The sequence below is a fragment of the Phasianus colchicus genome, chromosome Z (genome assembly GCF_987193195.1).
Source record: "Phasianus colchicus chromosome Z, bPhaCol1.hap1.1, whole genome shotgun sequence".
NCBI classification, from domain to species: Eukaryota; Metazoa; Chordata; class Aves; order Galliformes; family Phasianidae; genus Phasianus; species Phasianus colchicus.
The window spans coordinates 68,315,887-68,337,333 of NC_143476.1; the positions used below are offsets into that span (position 1 = coordinate 68,315,887).

General features: G+C 35.6%; 1 protein-coding gene across 2 annotated transcripts in view; it reads left to right on the forward strand.

Annotated features, from left to right (window-relative positions):
- The window catches only part of SV2C (synaptic vesicle glycoprotein 2C), a 100,340-nt gene extending 80,198 nt beyond the window's left edge, over nt 1-20,142 (forward strand). For both annotated transcript variants that reach the window (XM_090131556.1, XM_090131557.1), the window contains exons 10-13: nt 2,772-2,905; nt 4,439-4,642; nt 4,860-5,019; nt 12,207-20,142. In XM_090131556.1, the coding sequence (XP_089987682.1) occupies nt 2,772-2,905; nt 4,439-4,642; nt 4,860-5,019; nt 12,207-12,390 (682 nt within the window). In that variant the 3' untranslated portion in view covers nt 12,391-20,142. The remainder of the gene's footprint in view (nt 1-2,771; nt 2,906-4,438; nt 4,643-4,859; nt 5,020-12,206) is intronic.
- The last annotated feature ends 1,305 nt before the right edge of the window (nt 20,143-21,447 follow it).

Genomic DNA, 21,447 nt, shown 5'->3' on the forward strand with positions numbered 1-21,447 from the left:
AATATAACATTTTCCCCTGTCAACTGGTAGTTGATAGACTTGTTAGTTTTTTGTTTTTTGTTTTTTTTTTTTAATGTCTCTATTCTCAATCTCATACAATTTACCGTAATTCAGTCTTGAATAGTACGTTGGTACATAAGAAGTGCTCCTGTGTACACCTTCCTAACTTTAGTGTTGGATCCTCATGCTGACACTGATCCTTGCCCTCCTGAAAACAGTCTGAAAAGAGGACCGGAAAGCTCACATTAACAGCCTTTCTTTCCACAGTGAGATTCAAAGGTTTTCAGACCCAGCACGTGTCACAGCATTGCAGGGAGAAGGGGAAGGATGTACTTTCATTTATGTTGCTATTTTTTACTTGTATTGATTTAAGATGCTTCTTTGAAAATATGAAACATTGAGAGGATAAGATCTTAGCACAGGAAAACAGAAATTAATTGCTAGTCCAAAGCAGCTCTAAAATGGGAGGACAACAGTTTGGCAATGTCTTTTTTTCTTTTAAATTGAATGTATACTTATTAAGGCTCTAGCTAGACTTTTATGGATAGTAGTAACTTAGAAGACAGTTAAACACAGCTGTTTTAAATGTCTGGTTTCTCTTAAGAGATAAAGAAAACTACCTTTGATTGGTGTCCTTTATAACATGGTGATAAGCAATTATTATTTCCATATGAAAAGATATATCTAAGTAAATAAAAATAATGTTTTTATTAATTCAGGCTTTTCTTCTTCTTTAATAAGAACTCGAGTTTTGACACAGCTTATGCATTGCAGACGAAAATGACCAGTTATCTCATTTTTAAACTAACAGTTACTAATCTCATTAATAAACTAACAATCCCAGTTCCTTTCCAAGAAACATCTGTTCTCCTAACAACAAAGAACCACTCACAGACAGTTAGCTTTAGATGTTTTGTACTCTGTCAACCGAGATCTTATTAATCTGAACTAAAAATTACTGTAAAACATAAAGTCTAGTACTAATCTACTCAAAAGCACTTGCAAGTGTGCAAATTCAATAGGCATCGGGCAGCTATTTGAGACTCACAAGCTATTTTGAGCAGTGAGGTGAACTCTTTTGATATTCTTTATCCACAAATGTTTCTGTATTCCTGTCACTCTTAATTTCAGTGTTGCCTTCAGCTGGAAGATACTGTAATACTTCACTTTTTACTTCTTTGCCTTTCTGTTTGGTTTGAAGTCAGATCACTGTGATTCCATTTTTAATATAGTCACAACATACTTCCTGTCAAAACTTGATATGTGCATCAGGAGCTTGTAGGACATATAATCTGTCTTTCGTGTTACATCTGACTAATCTAACTGCTAAGTGCTCTTTGTTCTCCTCTGATATTAAGTTAATTTTAAAAATGGAAAGTGTTATATATAAAATGATAATGAATTGACACTGAACGCCAACCTGATTATAATCAGTGTTGGAAATGAGAAATGGTAGAGTAAGTAAAACTAATGGGCTGAGAATACCTGCTTTTCTGACCAATACAGAAAGAGAATCATTAGTTAGTAATTCTTCTATGATAATCATAATTAGTTCTTGCTTTACTTCCTTGTCAATACGCAATTCCAAAAACATCACTGCTTAGAGTATAATTCCTACTGTTTAAAATGTAGCATATTTGCTGTGCTGCTCTTCCTACGATTAGACTTCTGGTAAGACAAATACTTAGCTAATCACATCAGGTTTTATTAGAATAGAATCAGACCTGTGTTTGGAAGGGTTTGTTATTTTAACAGTTCTTATACAACAGTTAAAGATTGTTTTTTGAAGTGCTGCCACTTTGAAGTCTACCAGCAAAACTGTACATCTTTAATTGCATCTTTTTCCAGACTTCTATGCAAAATGAAGTACATCAGAAAGATGCTGCTTAATTACATCTGTCTTTTTTTTTTTTTTTTAAATTTTGTTATCATGATATTAAGAGTACGGTGGAAAAGTCTTACAGTATTGTTTTAAGCTTAGTAAAGTTTAGTTAGGAAGTAACTACTAGTAAGATTCTTTGCCCTTAATTTTATCTACTGATAACTTGATTGAAAGTCATGATGAAAGACCAAGGAGTTAAATAAAGGTCAGAAGGAACAAGGATGTTCAGAAATAAAAAAGCTGCTGACAATACATTTGTGCATGTCTTATGCAGAAAATAATTGCAGTTACATTCACAGACAGAGCTAGGAAACCCATCCTTTCAGCTAGATATTTAGTTGCATAAAATGCCAACGTAATTGTTGTGATAATGGTAAACCAGACTAAACCATTTTTAAAATCTTGAATGGGTACATTCTGGACTTGAGTCCTACACAGTGCTCAGTGTATTTTTCTAGAGAAATAAAGGTTCTTTCAAAAATTCTTTCTTTCCAGCTCTTTGGTAACAGCAGGTGCTTGTTTGTTCCAAGAGACTGGGTTTCTGGTGTTTGAGATCCCAATTTATGACTGTAATGTTAAATTGCAAGTACTGTTCCTTTTACAAGACTGTTGCACGAATGTCATGACATAACTGAAATGTTCTCATAGAAATACTTTCACTTGTTATGGCCAGGAGCTATGTACTTTATTAGTGCTTTTTCTGAAAGAGAGTATTCCAGAGTCAGCTAATCATTTATTTCAGCTCCTGAGTCTCATTAAGTAGTCATTGTTTCTGGAGGTGTGATTTTTTAGAAGGATGCCTGTTAAATCTGTGTGACTGCTTCAAGTTGACCTGTTGCTATTTCTAACCTGTGAAAGGAATCTGATACAAGCTATTTGTACTGCACAGGTTTGTCATGATGAAGTTTAAATCAGTAACCTTTGAAGATTCACTTTTTAAGAACTGTGTGTTTGAAGACATAACTTCCCTGAATACATACTTCAGGAACTGCACTTTTGTGAATACCACCTTCTACAACACAGGTATCACATGAAAAACCTGCACTCATCTGCATATTCTCATTTAATTGTTATGATGTGATTATGAATTCTGAATTTCTAATAAGGCATACAGGAAGCCTTCCTGTAGGGAATACAAAGCTGTGAAATCAACAGGCCTCACTAAAATAGTATCAGAAGAGAAAGGATCACACCTCCATTTGAAATACTGCAGGCCTAATATTGACTCAGATGATAAACTTTTCTTTGATTTTCAACATTCCTAAAGATATCCAATATGAAGATGAGAAACAGCTTGCTTTAATCAAGTATTTTATTCTGGCCTAGAAAGACTTGTGGAGGTATGCTCTGCCTGCTGTAGCATGGGAGAGCAAGCTCAGGATTCATACTATCTCATCATTTCCAATCTACTAAATATTCTAAGACTTGTGTGTTTTTTTTGCTGTTGTTGGATTTTTTTTGTGGTTTTTATTTTCACCAATTTTTGTACATTATAAGTAAAAGCAGAATCTTGCCAAGAAAGCTTGTGTTCAAAGATAGACAGCAATTTTAATGCTTTTCTGTAACTCTTACATTAGCAACAGAGTTAGGCTTCAGGACAAGCAATGCCCAGCTTTCTTCATCTGGAAGAAACGTACTCTTGAATAAGGATTTTAAGGCTGATGGGAAGAGAAGAAATAAAGGAGGAAACATAAGGAGAGACCTCTGAAATATTATTTAAAAAGATGGCCTGAACCACTGCATGTAGTAATGCAACTTATTCAGAAATGCATGAGAATGTCACCAGTGTCATGGTAGAGTGGTGACCATCTGATAGGTCGTAACAGGTTCTGACTGACAGCTTTCAAAATAATTAGCTAGACACAGAACTATTAAAAAATGAAAGTCAGAAATAGTTACTGTGCTTTAATTAGGAATATTTAAACAATCTCAGCTTGGGCTGAGATTGCAGATCTCACATTTAATGAAACAGTTTGACAAACAAAGAACTGATTGCATCGCATTGTCAGATACACTTTTAGTACATTTTCTTCAGACCAGAATGGAGCTGAAAACCAAACTGTCCTCTCAGGAATGAAAACAAGTTTAATCTGAAATCTGCATGAACATTTTCTTCTAAGAGAACTCAAAATAATCATGATTGGCTGTTTTATCTGAAAGGTTCTCTCTGAAAGATATGGAAAACATAGGTCTGATACCAAGCAAGACTGTGGAACAATGGCAATGATGACTGATAAAAACCTGCAGAAGTCCTGTGCTTTTTATGCAAGACCAGACTGCTAAGAAAGGCCTGAACCAAATGTAATCCAAACAGGATTGAGCTATGTTGATATAACTGACCTAATCCAGGGTCTCCAATGACTTCTTTATGACCTTTGCATATTTTTCTATTAAGATAAAAGGCTATCAAAATTAACAGTTGTAACTAGTGCCATTTTATGAAGCAGTAAAATCTCCTAGTTGTCATTAAGGTTGTCTGAATTTGCAATGTTTTTAATCAAAAGGTGCACATGGAGGCAACTGTTAGCTGAAAACTTTTTTTTCTTCTTTCCACAGATCTCGAGCAATATAAATTTGTTGACAGTGATTTTATAAATTGCACATTTTTTCACATCAAGACAGGATGCCAGATTTCCTTTGATGATGACTATAGTGCCTACTGGATTTATTTTGTTAATTTTCTGGGAACGTTGGCAGTGTTACCAGGGAACATTGTGTCTGCTCTTCTGATGGATAGAATTGGACGTTTAACAATGCTAGGTATGGACTTTAAAACAGGAAAAATCCCCAAACCCAAAGCTTTTCAGACAAAGTGACATTTTCTCTTCTTAAGGATATTTCTCTAGTTTTTTTACTCAAGTATATGAGACATTTATTTTGCTACATTCTGTGAATAAAATGTTAGACAAAGCAAAGCAAAGTCATTCTTTCAAGTACAGTTCCACTTCAAATTCTTTTATTTCCATCTCATATACAGGTGGTTCCATGGTTCTCTCTGGCATAAGCTGTTTTTTCCTGTGGTTTGGGACCAGTGAATCCATGATGATAGGTATGCTGTGCCTCTACAATGGCCTCACCATCTCAGCCTGGAACTCTCTTGATGTTATTACTGTAGAGCTGTATCCTACAGACAGAAGGTATGTAAAGATACGTCTCCTTTAACCTTGCTATCAGCAGGTATGGTAAAGATAAATGGTTAAGTATGAGCTTTACAGCAATACTGATGTTTTGGATGAATTAAAATCATAGTTTGTCTTAAGAATAATAATTTTAAAAAAAGATTATTTAGCTATTTGGTATGTCTGTCACAACAAATACCACCTAATCAGGAAAATACTGCGAATAGGCTAAGATATTTCCCTTCTTTTTCCTTGGGGGGGAAAAAAAGTAAAACTTTCCAGTTTTCTACCAAATCACAGCGTGTCTCTTCTCTTATCACTGTGCTAGTTCTTATGTCACTCAATGGACATTTCAAATATAGTGAAAAACATTTCCAGAAGTTTACAAATGCTGGGCAACTTACTGGCAAGCCTGATTTTGTCAACACTGATGTAACTGATGTTGGCATTATCCTTTAAGGGAGAAAAACTATAGACCAGTTGAATATGTTTCCATTTCTATTTTTAAAGAACGTATGCCTCTTTATAGAAGAAATTAATATCCACTGTTGTTGTTACATCAAAACAACTACACTAGGCTACTCATGAATCCAAAACACTAAGATTTAATTGTAAACACTACTAGTTTTACTACCTCAGGGAATCTCCTTCTGCAAGAGCTTTTAAATCAGCCAAATACTAAGATATAATTCTAATGAATATCCTTTATAAGGATGTAATTATATGTTATTTTGTTGGCATTCCTAAACATAGCAGACACAAGCGTTTTCCTAAAATGAAATAAAGAAAAATAATTGGAAAACCCATTGGTATTAATGGAAGAAAAATAATTCATCATTGCTAGGAATGATTAGAATTATGTTACTGATATTTATTCTAGGGTACCTGTATTAGTAGCCAATGATTGTTTTTAATAGTTTCTGCAAAATATGGGATTGTAGTAATTTTTTCCATGTTCTTCTTTTTTAATAATTTCACATCTGTAATAATAACTGTATGGAACCCTAAATCAAAAATACACTGGTAGCTGAATTGTAGGGATATTTTTTGCAACAGAAAGCTTATCACTTCATATTATCAGTGCAAACAGGCTGATAGGCCAAATCTACCCGATCCAGGAAAATCATTGCTGACATAAACTGAAGATGAGTTTTCTGGTTCCATCACAACCATTTTCTACTTAGTAGAATTACAAGGAAATGAGCAATTCCAGAAGTCTGTTCCTACCCATGATTTTTCGAATTAGGGCAAAGGTGCTCACTGCATTGCTGTTTTACTGTTCCAGTACATAGTTTTTCTTTACTCTCAACCAATGAAATGATCACAAAACAGTTGTAGACTCAGCTGGAAGATGGTCCAGAAGAAAAGTGCGTGAAAGGAGGCCAGTTCATGTTAACATGCACTGGAGACCAGACTGAGCAACCCCTGCTTTTCCTCATACACAGCTCTCTTGGGAAACCAGCCAGCTGCCAAGCTACTGGGGCATTGCCAGTGTCATGCAGGCCATTACAAAAGGTGTTTCTCAGATCATACTCCAAATAATTTACAAGAGACTGTACTGGCTTTCTAACAGATAGGGATTTGGTGAGCAATTTGGAAATACGTGGTGTTTATGATACACAGAACATGCTTTTGTTTCCTCTTCATCATCTTCCCACAATGTAGTTTAAAGGTTGCTTCAGAATCATAAGAGATTTGAATTCCATATGCATTCAAAATCACCTGTATCTATATTTATTTTAAATATAATGTCTGGATATGAAGCAATTCAGTTGTTTGTCCTAAGTTCTTGAGAAGTGTGTAGTTGGAGAAGGATAGAAAATAAGACTTGTGAGAAGTGGCTGACGGGATTATGACTGTTAAGTCTGAAGAAGAGGCTTCTGAGGGGAGATGTTGTTCACCACGACTGTCTGAGAGGAGGCTGCAGAAAGGTGGGCATAGGCCTCTTTTCTCAAGTGACAAGTGATAGGATGCAAGGAAACGGCCTGAAGTTGTGCCAAGGAAGGTTTAGATTGGACTTTAGGAAGAATTTCTTCACAGATAAAGTGATTAAGCACTGTAACAGGCTGCCCAGAAAAGTGGTGGAGTCCCCATCCCTGGAAGTATTTAAGAGATGTGCAGGCATGATGCTTAAGGGACATAGTTTAGTGGTGGGACTTAATACGTCTGACTGAGGATTGGACCTAATGATCTTGAAGGTCTTTTCCAAGTTAGATGTTTCTATTATTTTATATTTTATGACATGGTAACATAAGTTTGTATGTTCTTTATGAACTCTGAGTTAATTTGCACAATGGCTAAAATAAGGGACTTCAAGACTGTAAACATGTCGAGTGTTTTTCAGACAGATGAAGAAGTTGTGTTAGATGGTAGAAGATATATTACAAATACTAGTCATAGGTAGGTTTCACTTTTCCACTTAAAAAACACTTGGTAGTATTTAAAAATTAATATATGACATTATTTAATGTGTTAGGTACTTTTTAGGTACACCAGTGACGAGAAGCCATAAATAAGCCAATTTCTAATAAGCAAGAAAATTAGTCAAGTTGCAGTATTATCTCATAGGTTGTCTCATCTTTTATCTCATCTTTTGTCTTCTCTTCTTAATGGCCGTGCTTTTCTGGATTGACCATCAACAGATTCTGAAAAGTCTTTGGTCTGTTGTAGCCCTCTTGAGAGCCAAACCATATTGTTCCATAGCTCTGAAAGTCCTGCTCTGAAGCAGAATTATTAAACTTCTTGTGAACAGTTTTGTGTCAAGTGAGTTTCTTCTCTTTGACAACGGACTGATTTTCTACTCTGTTGTAAGCTTTCTGTGTTTTCAGAGTGCTCCTTTGAAAAGAGAGGATACAGAAATTATGGCACTGAAGAGAAAGATAATGCTGCCAAAACTGACTTTAGATGCCAGATTTGTCGCTTGTGGGACCTGTTATTACTGTCACTTAGCATTTTAGAAGAGGGAATGGGCTCAGAGTATAACTTTCACTGTAGCTGGAAGTATTCAGCGCTTCAGCGAGACAAACTTGAAGGTGCTAAGCTGAGCAGCCAGAAAATGTGAAATGCATATTAACAACTATTTAGTTAGCTTAAATTATTTGTTAGCATCATATAGAATTCTGTGGCAGAAATAGGGATTGTGTACTTTCTCCTGAGAGCACTCAGCTACCTTATTCATCATACAGACCCAACCCAACAGTGCCCTTTCCAACTTCGGTAACATGTGAGGAAAATCAAGTGTCCTTCACTACGTGATTCATGTTTTATCCCTAAAGCTGTCTTTGTTCTGTGCATTGGCAGAGTGATGGTGGAAAAAAAATATTGTATGATGAGGTAATTATGGATTGTGCTGTAACGTGTGTGCCCAAGGGGCTTGAAGTAACATTGCATAATTTCCTAGCTCTGCCCGTAATACAAATATGACTAGAAGGGAGTCAAAATTTTCTGAAAAAGTAACATGTAGGAGATTATTATCACTTTAAAATGTAATCGTTATTCATATGAATGTTTAATGTTTTCTTGTGAATTTGGGAAGCAGTAACTTTATGAGCTAAGACTCTGATTCAGGAATGGACACAATAAATAAATTGAAATCTTGTATCTCCCACAAAGTAAATCAAGGTCAGATTGCATCAGATAACCAACAATTCATAGGTTTTGTTAAGGCTGCCAGACATCTGGGTTTGAAACATGGCCAGGAATATTTAGAATTCAAGATGTGCTATAAAATGATTTCATCCTGTTTTGCCTGTTTTAATACCTCCGAAAGAAGTTCATAAGGGTTTGGTCATGATTAAAAATTAAGTCACCTATCTTCAGTTCATTATATTTAGCTTTTTCTTTCCTCTGAAGCCCTGATAATCTGTCCCAAGAGAAATAAATCCTATACTCCAAATGCCTTAAGTCCAACTTTTTATTGTTCTGGTTGTCAGAAGAGAAGTTTTCCATTCATTTGAGTCATAACAGCAGTCATTAATCTACTGTAGACTACTTGGCAGCTATTTTCTACTGCCATCCTGTGGATGTGGCTCAACTGCACTTTGCTGAAATTGAAAGGTGGTTGTTTTTAAGGTAAGAAATGCAGCACCAATGCCGTTTCTTAGGCAATTGTAAGAGAAGAAGGTACATTAACTTGTTTTATTTGCAGACTAAATGCTCTAATTGGTAAGCCAGTGGTATGCATTTCTGTACTGATTTTTAAAAAATCCAAAAATATTTTATCAGTAGAAAATCATCAATAGCACATTCAGAAACTCTTGTTTTCGTAACATTTGTGTATTGTCAATCTCCACAAAAATGCTGTTCTGAATCTAAAATGATGGGTAGGTTGAGCATCAGCTCTGGCAAGAAGGACATCAAATGTCTGTGTTATGTATATTCAGTATTACTCCATTACAGGAAAATTAAGTTTGGAGGTGCTCCATAAGCAATGGAAACGTAATTTCAAACTATTTTATTTAGATATACAAGCACTTTGTCTAAGAAGGAGCATACATGGCAACTAGGAAGCAATCTCTTTTAATCTGAAGGCTTGGATAATCCTTCTATTTTTAACTTTGGATTCTTGCCGTTTGTTATGTGGGGCTTGGGTGAAAGGAAGCTCAGTGTTCTTCTTTGTCACAGCTTTCCCACCACCTGACGTAAAATACATTTGGTAAAATTCTTTTTCTCTAACACTTATCTTTCTACCAGACCTGATGTTTTTACAGTTCATATTTTTCTTTAATATTGATACTAAAATCTCTCTCTCTCTTTTGTTTTTAACCTTTTCCTCCCTGTTTGTGATAAAGTCTTGGTTGGAACTTGATGATCTTTGAGGTCCCTTCTAACGCAAGCCATTCCATGAATCTATGAAGTCTTACTTACCACATCCTTTCCTCTGCCTGTTCCTCCTTCCTATCTCCACACTCTGTCACCCTAGAAGATGCATCAGTTGGGAGCTCCTTACCTGTTAGGAACTTCTCCCCTTTCTGGACCACTTCCTCTAGGTACTCTTGTGATACTGAGCTTTGTGTGGCCTGACGGTACCAATGTGTCTGTAACTGACACTTGATAACAGGCTTTGAAAGTATTCTTACTCCAGAAGTGTAAGTTCTGGAGTAAGGTTCTTCACTACTTCCTTCAGCACATCTCCCAGTGCTCCTTTGAACTATTTCCCCAAAAGTCTTAATCATTCCTCTCTGAGGAAAGCATTTGAAGGAATTGTTGCAAACATGTCCCTTGCAGGAAGGTTCTCAAGCAAGACTTTAAAAGTAGTGTGCTCTCAGAGAGATCTCGCTGGGTTGCACTGCCCTGCAGGAGAGCATGTCAGTTTGAAGATGATGACTTCTAGGTGCAAGTTTAGCTTTTTTTGGCACCAAATATTGTGTAAGTAATGCAAGTTTAATCAAATCTAAAAAAAGAAAAAAAAAAGAAAAAAAAGACAGTAAAAGCTCTTGCTGTTCAGAAGGTCCTTCTGAGGTCCTTGAGGTCCTTCTGCTTTTTTTTTTTTTTTTTTTTTTAAAGAGACCAAAACACTGTTGTCTGTTACAGGAGACATACAGCCAAAGTTCTAGTGAATATGTCATGGTTATAATCACACAGTGAAAAATATTATCTTGTGTCCTGTCCTGAGATGTGAAAAGGTTTGCAATATACAGACTGACAATCAAACACTAAGTATAGACTTCTGTGATTTCACTTCCTTAAGAAATGTTTTAAATAAAGAAGTTGACTTTGGCATGCTGAAATGGACAAATGAGTATTAAATGTTAATTAATAAAAACTTTTGGAAAGTATATTAACTAGTCTTCCTTTACATGTCTTAATTCTACTCTGCAAACATCTTCCTAACTAAACCAAGAATTTGACAAAGTATTGTTACTTTAAATGATTCTGAGGTTGAAGAAAAGACAAACTAGTGACATGATCACTGTGGACACATGTATTGTTTGCTTGAGGAAGTTTTCTCCCTTGCTAGGTCTACTTTTTCAAAATTAAAAAAAAAAAAAGAAAGAAAAACCTGTTTCTATAAAGACTCTTGATAAACCTCTCAGTTGTAACCTTGCTCTTGATTGGAAGCAAGTCTGCCTGCTTCAGTTTGATTCTCTGGGATAGTCTTAAGGGTCTGCAGTAGCAGACATATATCATATATATTTCCTAGGAGTACAGACTGCATATGAGTAAAGGATTTCCATTTCTTTACATAGAGTCTCAGTATGATAACTAGGGAACCATTTAGTCACTCAATCCATTAGTATTTATGTTAATATTTTCTGTTTAGACTGGAGGCATTTTTCCTTCTAATAGCAGTGTTTAATATTAACAATGTAGAGACGTGGTTTTCTAAACAAAAGCTTCTATCCTCCTAAGTGCTATTATTTTGTCCCAGAAAGCACAGCGTGAGCTCCTTGTATTCCTTCTCCCTTTCACTTCTTGAGATTTGAGAAATGTTAGAGATTCTACCATTCTACCGAAGATCTTGTTAGAAAATTTTTGTTAGGACAAGATTATTCTTGCAACTATGAATCATACAGTCATGTCATAACATTTTATTAAAATGATAGCAGTTTGTGTAATGCATTTACAGACTGGCGACCAAATATTATTAAAATCACACTTTACAAAGCAAAAGTCCTGCTGAGTTGCCCATACCATGCTCCTTTTTTCATAAGATTCTCAGAATCTTGTCATAAACAAGGTTTTTTAAAAGCCTCAAAAGCCTTGCTCCTAAGAAATAGCCAGTCATTATTATTACAGGTCTCACTGGCCTTTTGAAAAAGTACTCAGTGAATGTGCATACTACCTATAAGAAATCCATTTCTATTCAGTACCCCATGATGCTCACCCTTCTGTTTTAGTAACCTCCTTCCAAATAGCTCTTGAAAGACTTCCAACCTTCTGTCTACTAACCCAGCATGTTAGATGTTACCGAATTTCAAGCTGCAGGTTTTGCTGTTGTGTAAGTGTACAAAGTCATTTTTTCCCCATTTTGATTTCTGGAGAGCAGAATAAATTTGTCTTCATAAAGTGCTGCCACAGTAGAAACAGGATTTCACATAAAAAAAGACCAGGTACAGAATCCTTGTTGGCATTACTTCTATGCAAGGTATTGGGCCTATACTGATTTATTCCACTCAAGATTTGTTTCAAAGGCTTTTAATCTTATATGCACATGTAAATTTATCCTGTTTTTTTGTTTTGTTTGTTTGTTTGTTTTCTTTTAGGGCAACCGGCTTTGGCTTTTTGAATGCACTATGCAAAGCAGCAGCTGTACTTGGAAACTTGATATTTGGTTCCCTTGTTGGTATCACCAAAGCAATCCCTATTCTCCTTGCTTCTACTGTTCTAGTATGTGGAGGTCTGGTAGGACTTCGACTTCCTGACACAAGAACCCAGGTGTTGATGTAACAGGAAAAAGCCATTTTCTGTTTCTTTTTTCTTTGTACAAATGTCAGGTCTCCTGTTTGGTGGTGCAAAGGCTTCAGATTATTAATGCTTAGTTGAGTGTTCGAATGGCAGAAACCAAACACAGGTGTGTGGAGTGGCAGAAATCTAAAAACAACTCTGAAAATTTTAGATTTCTCTTTCATTTGCTTGCATACTTTGCTACTTAAAACCATTTCACTTCAAACAGCAAGGCTACCTCCAAAAACTTTCAGTGACGTGTCCAGGAAGATAAAAACCATACTGATAATTTGATACTTAAAATACAAGCAGTCATATTTCTTAAAAACACGTGCTAAATTTGTCCATGGCTCTATGAGCTCTTGTAGCAGTGCAGCCATGCAAGTCAATTACTTGAGAATCTTATGTGTATCAGTACATGCAGCAGTAATCAGGAATCTGTGCAGAGTGCATCGGTACTGAAAATACTGACCTTCCACAACCAAGTTTATTAACAAAAACTTCTAAACTTGTACATTTTAAGCCAGAGGCCTGAACAAAAGCGTCAGTGCCTCTTCATTGGGAAACAGCTTTAGATAGATTCAATCTAAAGCAAAGCTTACCATCTATACTTCATATTTGTTGAGAAGAAGGCAATAGCTGTTGTGGGGAGATCATGAGTTAGGATAATGAGATTAATAAAATAAGCACTTTCACTCTTCTCTGCTAGTCCTCCAGAAAAAAAAAATAAAAAATAAAAAATAAAAAATAAAAAAATAAAGAAAAATAAAGAAAAAAAAGTTTTCATCTAATTTGTGGCATCTGCAGTATTTTTTCCATTTTAAAAAGGGCATCCATCTTATTCCAGATGTGAGTCAGTGCAAAAAACAGTATTTATGCTATTGAATCATAGAATCACAAGGTCGGAAAGGACCTACAAGATCACCTAGTCCAACTGTGCAAGTATGCATCAAACCATGCAAGTATTGCACCAAACTGTGCAAGTTATGAATCAAAGAAAAATCAAGCCAGTGAACTGTATAAAGAGCAAGATGCTGTCAGAAAAGTTTATTTGGTACTTACTTACATTTTTGTTTGGAATTTACACTTCAAATTGAAGTTTCTTTGTCAGAGAATATCACCTACGAAATTTAGTCAGGTCATAACTTCAGGGTATTCTAATTAAAATCTCTCAAAACATTTTTATAAAATATTAAAACAAAGAAAAGCAATAATAAAAACACCTGAATTAATTTCATAGCTTATACACTCCTTCATATAACAATATACTCATGATTTTTAATATCCTAGAGATACATCAGTGTATAATGCTAATATCTCTCTGAAAAGCCATTAAGAAAAAAACAGTGTCAAGTTTGCAGGGATTGGTCATAAGACAAAATGTAAGTATGGCAAGTAAATGGTAATAAATAACTTTCTTATAAGCCATATGCTATGAATTGTTTCAGATCACAATAAAACCATCCCCACCAGTTCTGCTGCCCTGTAAAACGCTATCAGATCTCTTTAAAATGTTAGCATTTAAACTTAATTATAGATACGGTGAACAAAGGGAACACATTCCCCTGATGACAGAAACTGGCTTTGCTTTCAGTGAAGCTATGACCTAGCTGTATTTTTTCAGTTTTCAAAGAATAACTTTCATGTAAACCATAAAGGAAAAATTTTCAGTGCTTTTTCTAATTATGTCTCACTACTTTTATTAGGTGACTGAATCATTGCCAAAGAAGTTAGGCTTTCAGATAAGGGCTGTATAGTAAACTAGATTTTTCATGACTTTTTCTTTCTCCTCTGTGGGAAGCAGTAGTATCTATCCCTGCATTTTGTCAATTGTCATCTTAGTTATTTTCAAAAAGTTAGTAGAAGAGGGTCCAAACATCCAAGACAATCTATTACATTTAAAGTTCACTGCTTGATTTACAGAATATAGAATTTCAGTTTTTAACAAATTCTTGTGTGTTGTAGCACCATAAAATGAACCCAAGTTAGGGTTTCTGCTGTTAACAAACGACTAAAGTGACTAAATTAAAAAAGCAACACTACCGAAAACTAGTGGCCTTTTTTTTTTTTTTTTTTATGTTGATAATTAAAATATTGTATAGCAAGAATTTTAGTAAGTTTATTTTACAACATAAACAGTCCAAATGTCCAAGATAAAATATTTTATAATTAAATCTTATTCTAACATGTCTTTTAAATTTCTAAATATATTTAAAAAGAGGTAGAAGAATTATTTTTCATCAGGGTAAGGATAAAATTCTGGCCTTAGATTAGCATTCTGTGGCTTTTGTCCACTAGTCAGAATCCTTACAGTACTTCAAGTCTATCTTTCCTCATAAGAATTAAATTTGCTTTTGGCTCTATTTCTCTGTGCCATTCATTAGTTACATGTGCCCACTTTCTTGTATTTACTCTACATCTTATTTGAAATCTGAAGCCTTTGTACATGTCTAGAATGAAGCTCAAGAGCAGTGATAAAGTATTAGATTGTCTTGTTATGCACTGTACTCTTCAAATTCTGTCCAACTGTATATAACACTGAAGGACATGCAGACCATGCCATATGATCATTGTGGAGGAAACGGGCCATAGGACAGTAAGATTCAACTTTTGCAGTTCTGCTTAAACATTAATGCACTGAAATCTCATCACTTTAGAAAATATGCTGTTTGCAGTGCTGGTTCTAGTCCTAAACCTTAGCCACATCATAAGTAGATAATTAAGTCTGAATTTAGTGAAGTGAGCAGCCTAAGATCCTGTTTGGAACGTATCAATAGCAGGGATAAGTAAAGACAAAGAAAGTAACCAACCTTGCTTGGTCCAGGGTTAGAGTGATTGATCTAAAATAGGAAAATGAAAAAGGAGAATAGTATGTAGAAGAAAGGTGAAAAAGTAAGCAAAAGAGAAGAATAATGCAAAAGTCCACGAATACTTCCAACATACTAAACAAAACCTGAAGCTAGAATCATCCTAGGTGGTGAGCCAGTTGGCTCAAGATTGTTGAGCCAGCATGACAGCTATTCGTACAATCAGGTGGTTTGGTCTTGAATACAGTGAAGATCTATTCCATGAAGACAAAATGAATGAATGCAATTTCAAACTACGAATACTTGGTTACATACTTATAATCAACAGTTTGGAGTGGAAAAAAATGATCTGGACGCAAATGTTACTTAAGGTTATACACAGAAGTTGTTGTCTCGTCTTGAGTGAATTTGTCTTTTTTGCAGCTTCAAAGTGATCTCAGGTAATAAGTATTGGACAGTATGAATTTCGCTTTCTTTCTAACCCCATTCATTTATATCTCACGCAGAGAGTCACATAGTGGTCTGTGTAGAATCCTGATAAAGCTAAAATTAAGAGGTCATTTGCATATACTTTCAAAAGAGAATAAAATAACATAATGTTCACTATTTTTAAGTGTGAAAGCCACCAGCAAAACAGACTGAATGCATTGATTTTTGCCAAATATATTTTATTTATGTTAGTTTTACTCATGACAAGATGACAGAAAAGCTTGATTTAGCAGACTCCTTTTTCTTGAAAGCGTGTTATTCATTGTGTTTGTGCATTTTAACCAGACTGGCTATGGTCATGTCATTTAGAAGCAAGCACTACAATATGTTTCATTGATTGCTGAGTACGGAGTCCTAACAGTGGAACTAGCTAGGAGTATGTTCTTATGGTCATCTTTCTTCCTGCTTGAATGTAGCTGTTGACCTTCCAAAAGTGTATACTACAATTCTAGCCAGTGATAAAGCATTAGACTCCTTCCTGATGGACACACTAGCCCACTATCCTCTTAGGAAAATAGAGCATCCTATGACTGCTAAGTCAGTTTTTGCTCTTTCTTCTCATATCATTCCATTCCTTTCATCCCAAATTGTTTTTCTTACCAGAGTACCAACTTTAAAGAATTTAAACCCACTGCTCGTGCTCTCAATTGCTTCTGACTTTTTGGTAACATTCAATAACATAGTTTGACACACAGCTTTGAAATTTTAAACCAAGATGGAAAACAAAGTCCTTCAGACAATCTCACATTTTGAAGGAATGAGGCTACATATTTCTCTACATATCTCTCCTGGCCTACGATGTATGGTTACCTATTGCAGGACAGCATCTCCGAGATGATTCAACCTAACATCAAATTGAAAAAACAGTCAGCCATGCTTGTTTTGCCTTTCTCTTCTTTCTGATGTGCTAAGTCACTGCATTAAAGCATGAATGTGCATGGAGGTCTGTTAATAATCTCACGGTACTAGAGTAGTTTTAAATATTGAAGGAGGAGGAAGGAGCAGGATATTCACCATGGCAACAAAAATTAAAAATGCAGGTAGCAGTAATTGATTTTTGAAAATTTAGCATCACTTGGTTAAGAATTAGAAGAAATCATATGAGGCTGATTTCAGCATACAGATTAATTGCAGGCTGAGTGAGAGTAAGTGAAAGTAAAAGAGACCTGCAGGCAGCTTTACCAGTTGATGATTTCTGTTTAATTCAAGTCCTGAGCAGAATTCCAGTTATACTGACTGTGCTAATTTCACGTCACCACTTGATCCCACTCTTGCCACCAAAATGTATGCAGAAGCCTGCCTTTTCATGCTGTGTTTTCTGAACTAAGAACACTGAAGAGTATTAATTCAGGCAAATAACTCTATATTTTACAGTGAGGTTAATGAACAAGAAAGCAGGAAATGCAGAGGAAAAACAGTCTTTCAAACTTATTTGATTCTGGAGTATGGTTACTGAACATATGTTTTCTTTCAAGACTCCGGAGGAAATGGAGCATTTCTGTTTTCACTTCTTGTGTATTTAACCCCCTGAGTGCAAGGATTCATTTTTTAATCTTCTGATTGAATTTGCAATTACATTTCCAGGTTATCAAGTAGGAAACATAGCTTGTAGCTTGTATTAGCATGGTAATGTCTTGTTTAGTTAAAGAGTATGACTGGATGTAAACATCTCTCTCTGACTAACGAAGATCTTTTTAAAACTTAAAGATGGGAAAGAGAGCTGAAGTCCAGCACACGGACATAGACTGTCAATATAGGGAACTGAGAGCTATGCTATATTTCTAACAACTGGAGTCAGAAGTAGTGCCTCAAGAGCAGGCATAGACTCCATCACTGTAGAAAAAAAAAATCAGTGCTAATTTCCTCCAAGTGGAGCTTAGCTAAGTGCACGAACAGGAAGATTCCTCTGTATTTCCACTCACTGCAGAATGGACCTTGTTTACCTCCTGCTGCTCTGAGAGCACGTTCTTTCTATTAGTTCATCCTCCAGTTATCTGTGAATTCTGTTTAGGTCTGGTTTACACATTGAAAAGCTGATACTTCAGAAGAAAATGAGTCAGAAAAATAGTGGAATCAAATTAAACACCAAAAATCAGTAGGGAGATTTGAAGTCTTGGGGTTCAATTATTTTTAATTTTGGCAGCTGTTTTCTTCAAAGCCTGCCCTGCAGCTTTATAATACAGTTGCACTGAATTCTTACACCACTAGAGGTGAATACATACACAGGCACATGTGCATCTGTGTGAGGATACATGCACACACACACGCACAACACAGGCTGATGTAGGATCTAAGCATTACTTTCTGCATTATGCATTATTCTTGGAGCACAAATACCGTTCTGTTCATTTCCTTGTGCAAAACCCTTTGCTTATCCATGCACAAAATTCATCTTAGATGCCATAAATGCATCTCAGTTGGGCTTTAGCTTTCTGCCACTGGAGGAGAAATGGTCTGAAAAGTAAGGTTTGACTTAGCTGTAGCCTTCCACCAGCCACACTGTGCCAAACAGCGAGACAATACACCGTACAAAGGAACTGGTCTTGTTCCAGTGACTAGGAGAAACTCTCAGATATTTAAGCGCTTTGAGTTTTGTCTTATTCAAATAAAAGTCTTAACAAACTTAATGGGGATCTTAACATGTTAACTTCTGTGTAACATATGAGAAAGTGTCTGTGTCTTCCTGTACTGTATGCTTTTCATTGTTCCTGCATACATGCCTGATGTCGTTATAGTAATGTGGTTATTATATTGTTTACTGTTGTTCTTATCAGCAATCTTTGACCAGGCTGGAACAGAGCCATTGCCAGGGTTTCTTTCATTTAATGATTAACATCCCCAGAGATCTACTACAATAGCATTGCAGTATAAATTAATTCCAGCTACCACCTGAGTAAATCCAGACTGAAAACTGCAGCATATGTGCACACACACACACTGGCACAGAGCAGTGAGAGTGGGGAGAGCTTTGTCAAAAGCTCTGTCATACACTGCATTACTCCTTCCCAGTTTTCAGAATTCTCACTCTGCCTTCTGCTTCTATGCACATGTTCTATAGGACTAAAAAACCTCTAGAGGAAAATGAATATTCCTTTCAGAGGACTTAAAAATGTGCAGTTGCCATAGGGAAGCTAACTGCTTTAATAGTAAGACAAAAACAGCACTGTTTCAAAAAGCGAACGTATTAAATACTTAATTGTGTATATTGGCATGTGGGAGTTTATGTTGATGTAAGAGAAATGAGTTCATCTAGCCCTTTTTAATAAACATGCATAAAACTATTCATGTTTTAAAAGCCTAGCTTTTCCCTGTGAGTGCAGTGTTTCCCCAAAAATAACAGTACTTTTAATAGCATCCAATGGTGCATGTCTAATGTGTCAAACAAGTTATTTCGGCCATTTTTGAAAGAATGTGATAGTAAAATTTCCCATTAAATCTTTCCATTAATAGATATTTTGATCTCAAATGCTTAACATTTTGACATCAAAATTATATTCCTTACTTAGTCTCAAACATACATGTCATTTTACTCTACATTTTCTTTTGAGAGTGAGGTTTTCTCTGCAGAATAATACTGCAAAAGCCAGGCATTAAAGAAGAGCTCTTTCATATTGGTGTAACGTGTTGGCATTGTAAGGTTATTGATTTTCTTTAAAACTTGTCAGCATCCCCTAGTGCTGAACAACAGAAGGGGAAAGTGTATTTTTTTTTCTTTTTTTTTCTTTTTCTTTCTGTGAGCTATTTCCTCCTTCCAATTTCTCCTACCAACCTTTTACCCAAATTGCCATTTGGGAATACAATTTTTCAAGCTGTTTCTAGCATACAAAAGTTCAGGTGTGCTAGTGTGCCTATGTTGTCAAGAAATTCATAACCATTTCTGACATTCTCAATTTCTTTACGTGAGAAAACGTAGATACGTATATATGGAAATAGGGTATTTTGAAGTTGAATTCCCATTTATATGTGTTTAATTTCACATGTACTAATTTAGAGCAAGATCTTGGCAATGGTCCTGGCCTCTGGTTTTTAATTTCTCTTTTCTTTCCTGCTATGTGTGACCTTCTGTGATGCAGGATACAGTCATCACTATTGTACATACGTGTTTGCATGTGTGCGCATTGATAAACTCTCTTTTGGAGTTCCAAATTTTTCCTTTTAAGTCCAGCTGGTACACTTGTGAACTCATCTTTCCAGTATACTCCTCTGTGTCAGACCGCCAACTACCAAAATGTTTGACCAAGTGTTTTTATTGAGTACACTGAGGAAAGTTGTATGTATACTTGTGAAAGGGCATGCTGTGTAGCATGACTGTGTACAGTATAAATCTATAAAACGTGGAAGTGTTTATAAATTTATCTGCCAAATATTTATCATCCATGTAACAAATGCAAAGCTATTTAGTGTACATCAGATTAATAAAGGGGCATTTTTTGCTCTTCTATATTCAAATAAAGATTTGTTCTCTGCAGTGAATGCACATCAGGTGTGATAATAGCCAGAACATCATTCTTCACTACTCACAAAATACTGGAAACAGTTGTTTTTCCTCAATTCAGACTCCTATGGCTTTCTGTTACATTCTCTGTAGTGCCTGTGGTAGAGGCAGAACATGCAAAGAAAAAACATGGAACAAGTTAATAAAGTAATGTAAATGACAATAAAAAAAGACAGATTTCAGGTTACCATGGTTGCAGGAGACAAAGTTCTACAGTTAGCCATCTGGGGTTCATATTTTTATGATATATAATTGCACAAAATAAACATCTGGTCACAACATAGCTGCACTGCAAGGCTCTGTTATCACCCCAAGAATCTAATCTGTGTGGAGAACTTACTGCTGCAGGTATGATAATCTGTGCATCCAAAAGGCCAGCTGGAATTTATACAATAAACTATGGTTCCACAAGAAAATGGTATCCAACAACAGAAATACAAACAAACAAACCCCACACTCACCCCAAATGTACACATCAACATTAGTTCTTCATTGTATTTGTGCACTAAGTGTTTCAGAAAAACTTAGGTTGTGTGGTAGCTTTAAAATAAGAAGAAAGCTGCCATCTCCATGGTTGGATCAGGATATATTTGCAAAATGACAATAAACTTAATAAAGGACTTGAGCTTCTTCATCTGTGTCAGCCATAGGAAAACATTAAGCTACATTTGAATTCAAGTATTTTTCAGCTCATGTATTGCACTATCTACAATACCCACTGAAGAGCACATGATTTTGTAACTGTATTTTGGTACAATACAGAAAAAGTTGTTTTAATTTACTAAGTATAACCAACAGAAGCCATAATTCATATATTAGGTCTGATTAGTTCTGTACTATAATCAATCTGCTTTTAAAGTGGATGGGTAGTATATGTGTCTCTTCCTCTAACTTAGGAAGAAACAAGCATTAACATTAGTCTCATTCTGGGAAAAAATCAGTCTTTTATGCAGAAGATGGCAATACAAAAGGGAGCATGGAGGAAAAATTGCCCTTCAAAAACTTATCTCCTGAGAACTTTCATGGCAAGGAAATCTGTCAGCAGAGCTTAGAACAGTAGTGCAAACTGAGCCAGTCATCCTCAGCAATGACTTTTCTACCTGTAAGTCTGCATTTCTTAGAAGAATTGCAGACTTCCATAAATCCAAATGAAGTCAAGTAATATATGTAGAATATTACTTTCCTTCCGTGAAAGTAATGTCTCCTATTTATTTCCATGGAAATTACAGCAGATACAAGGAGCACAATAATGCTATCTGATAGAGCAAA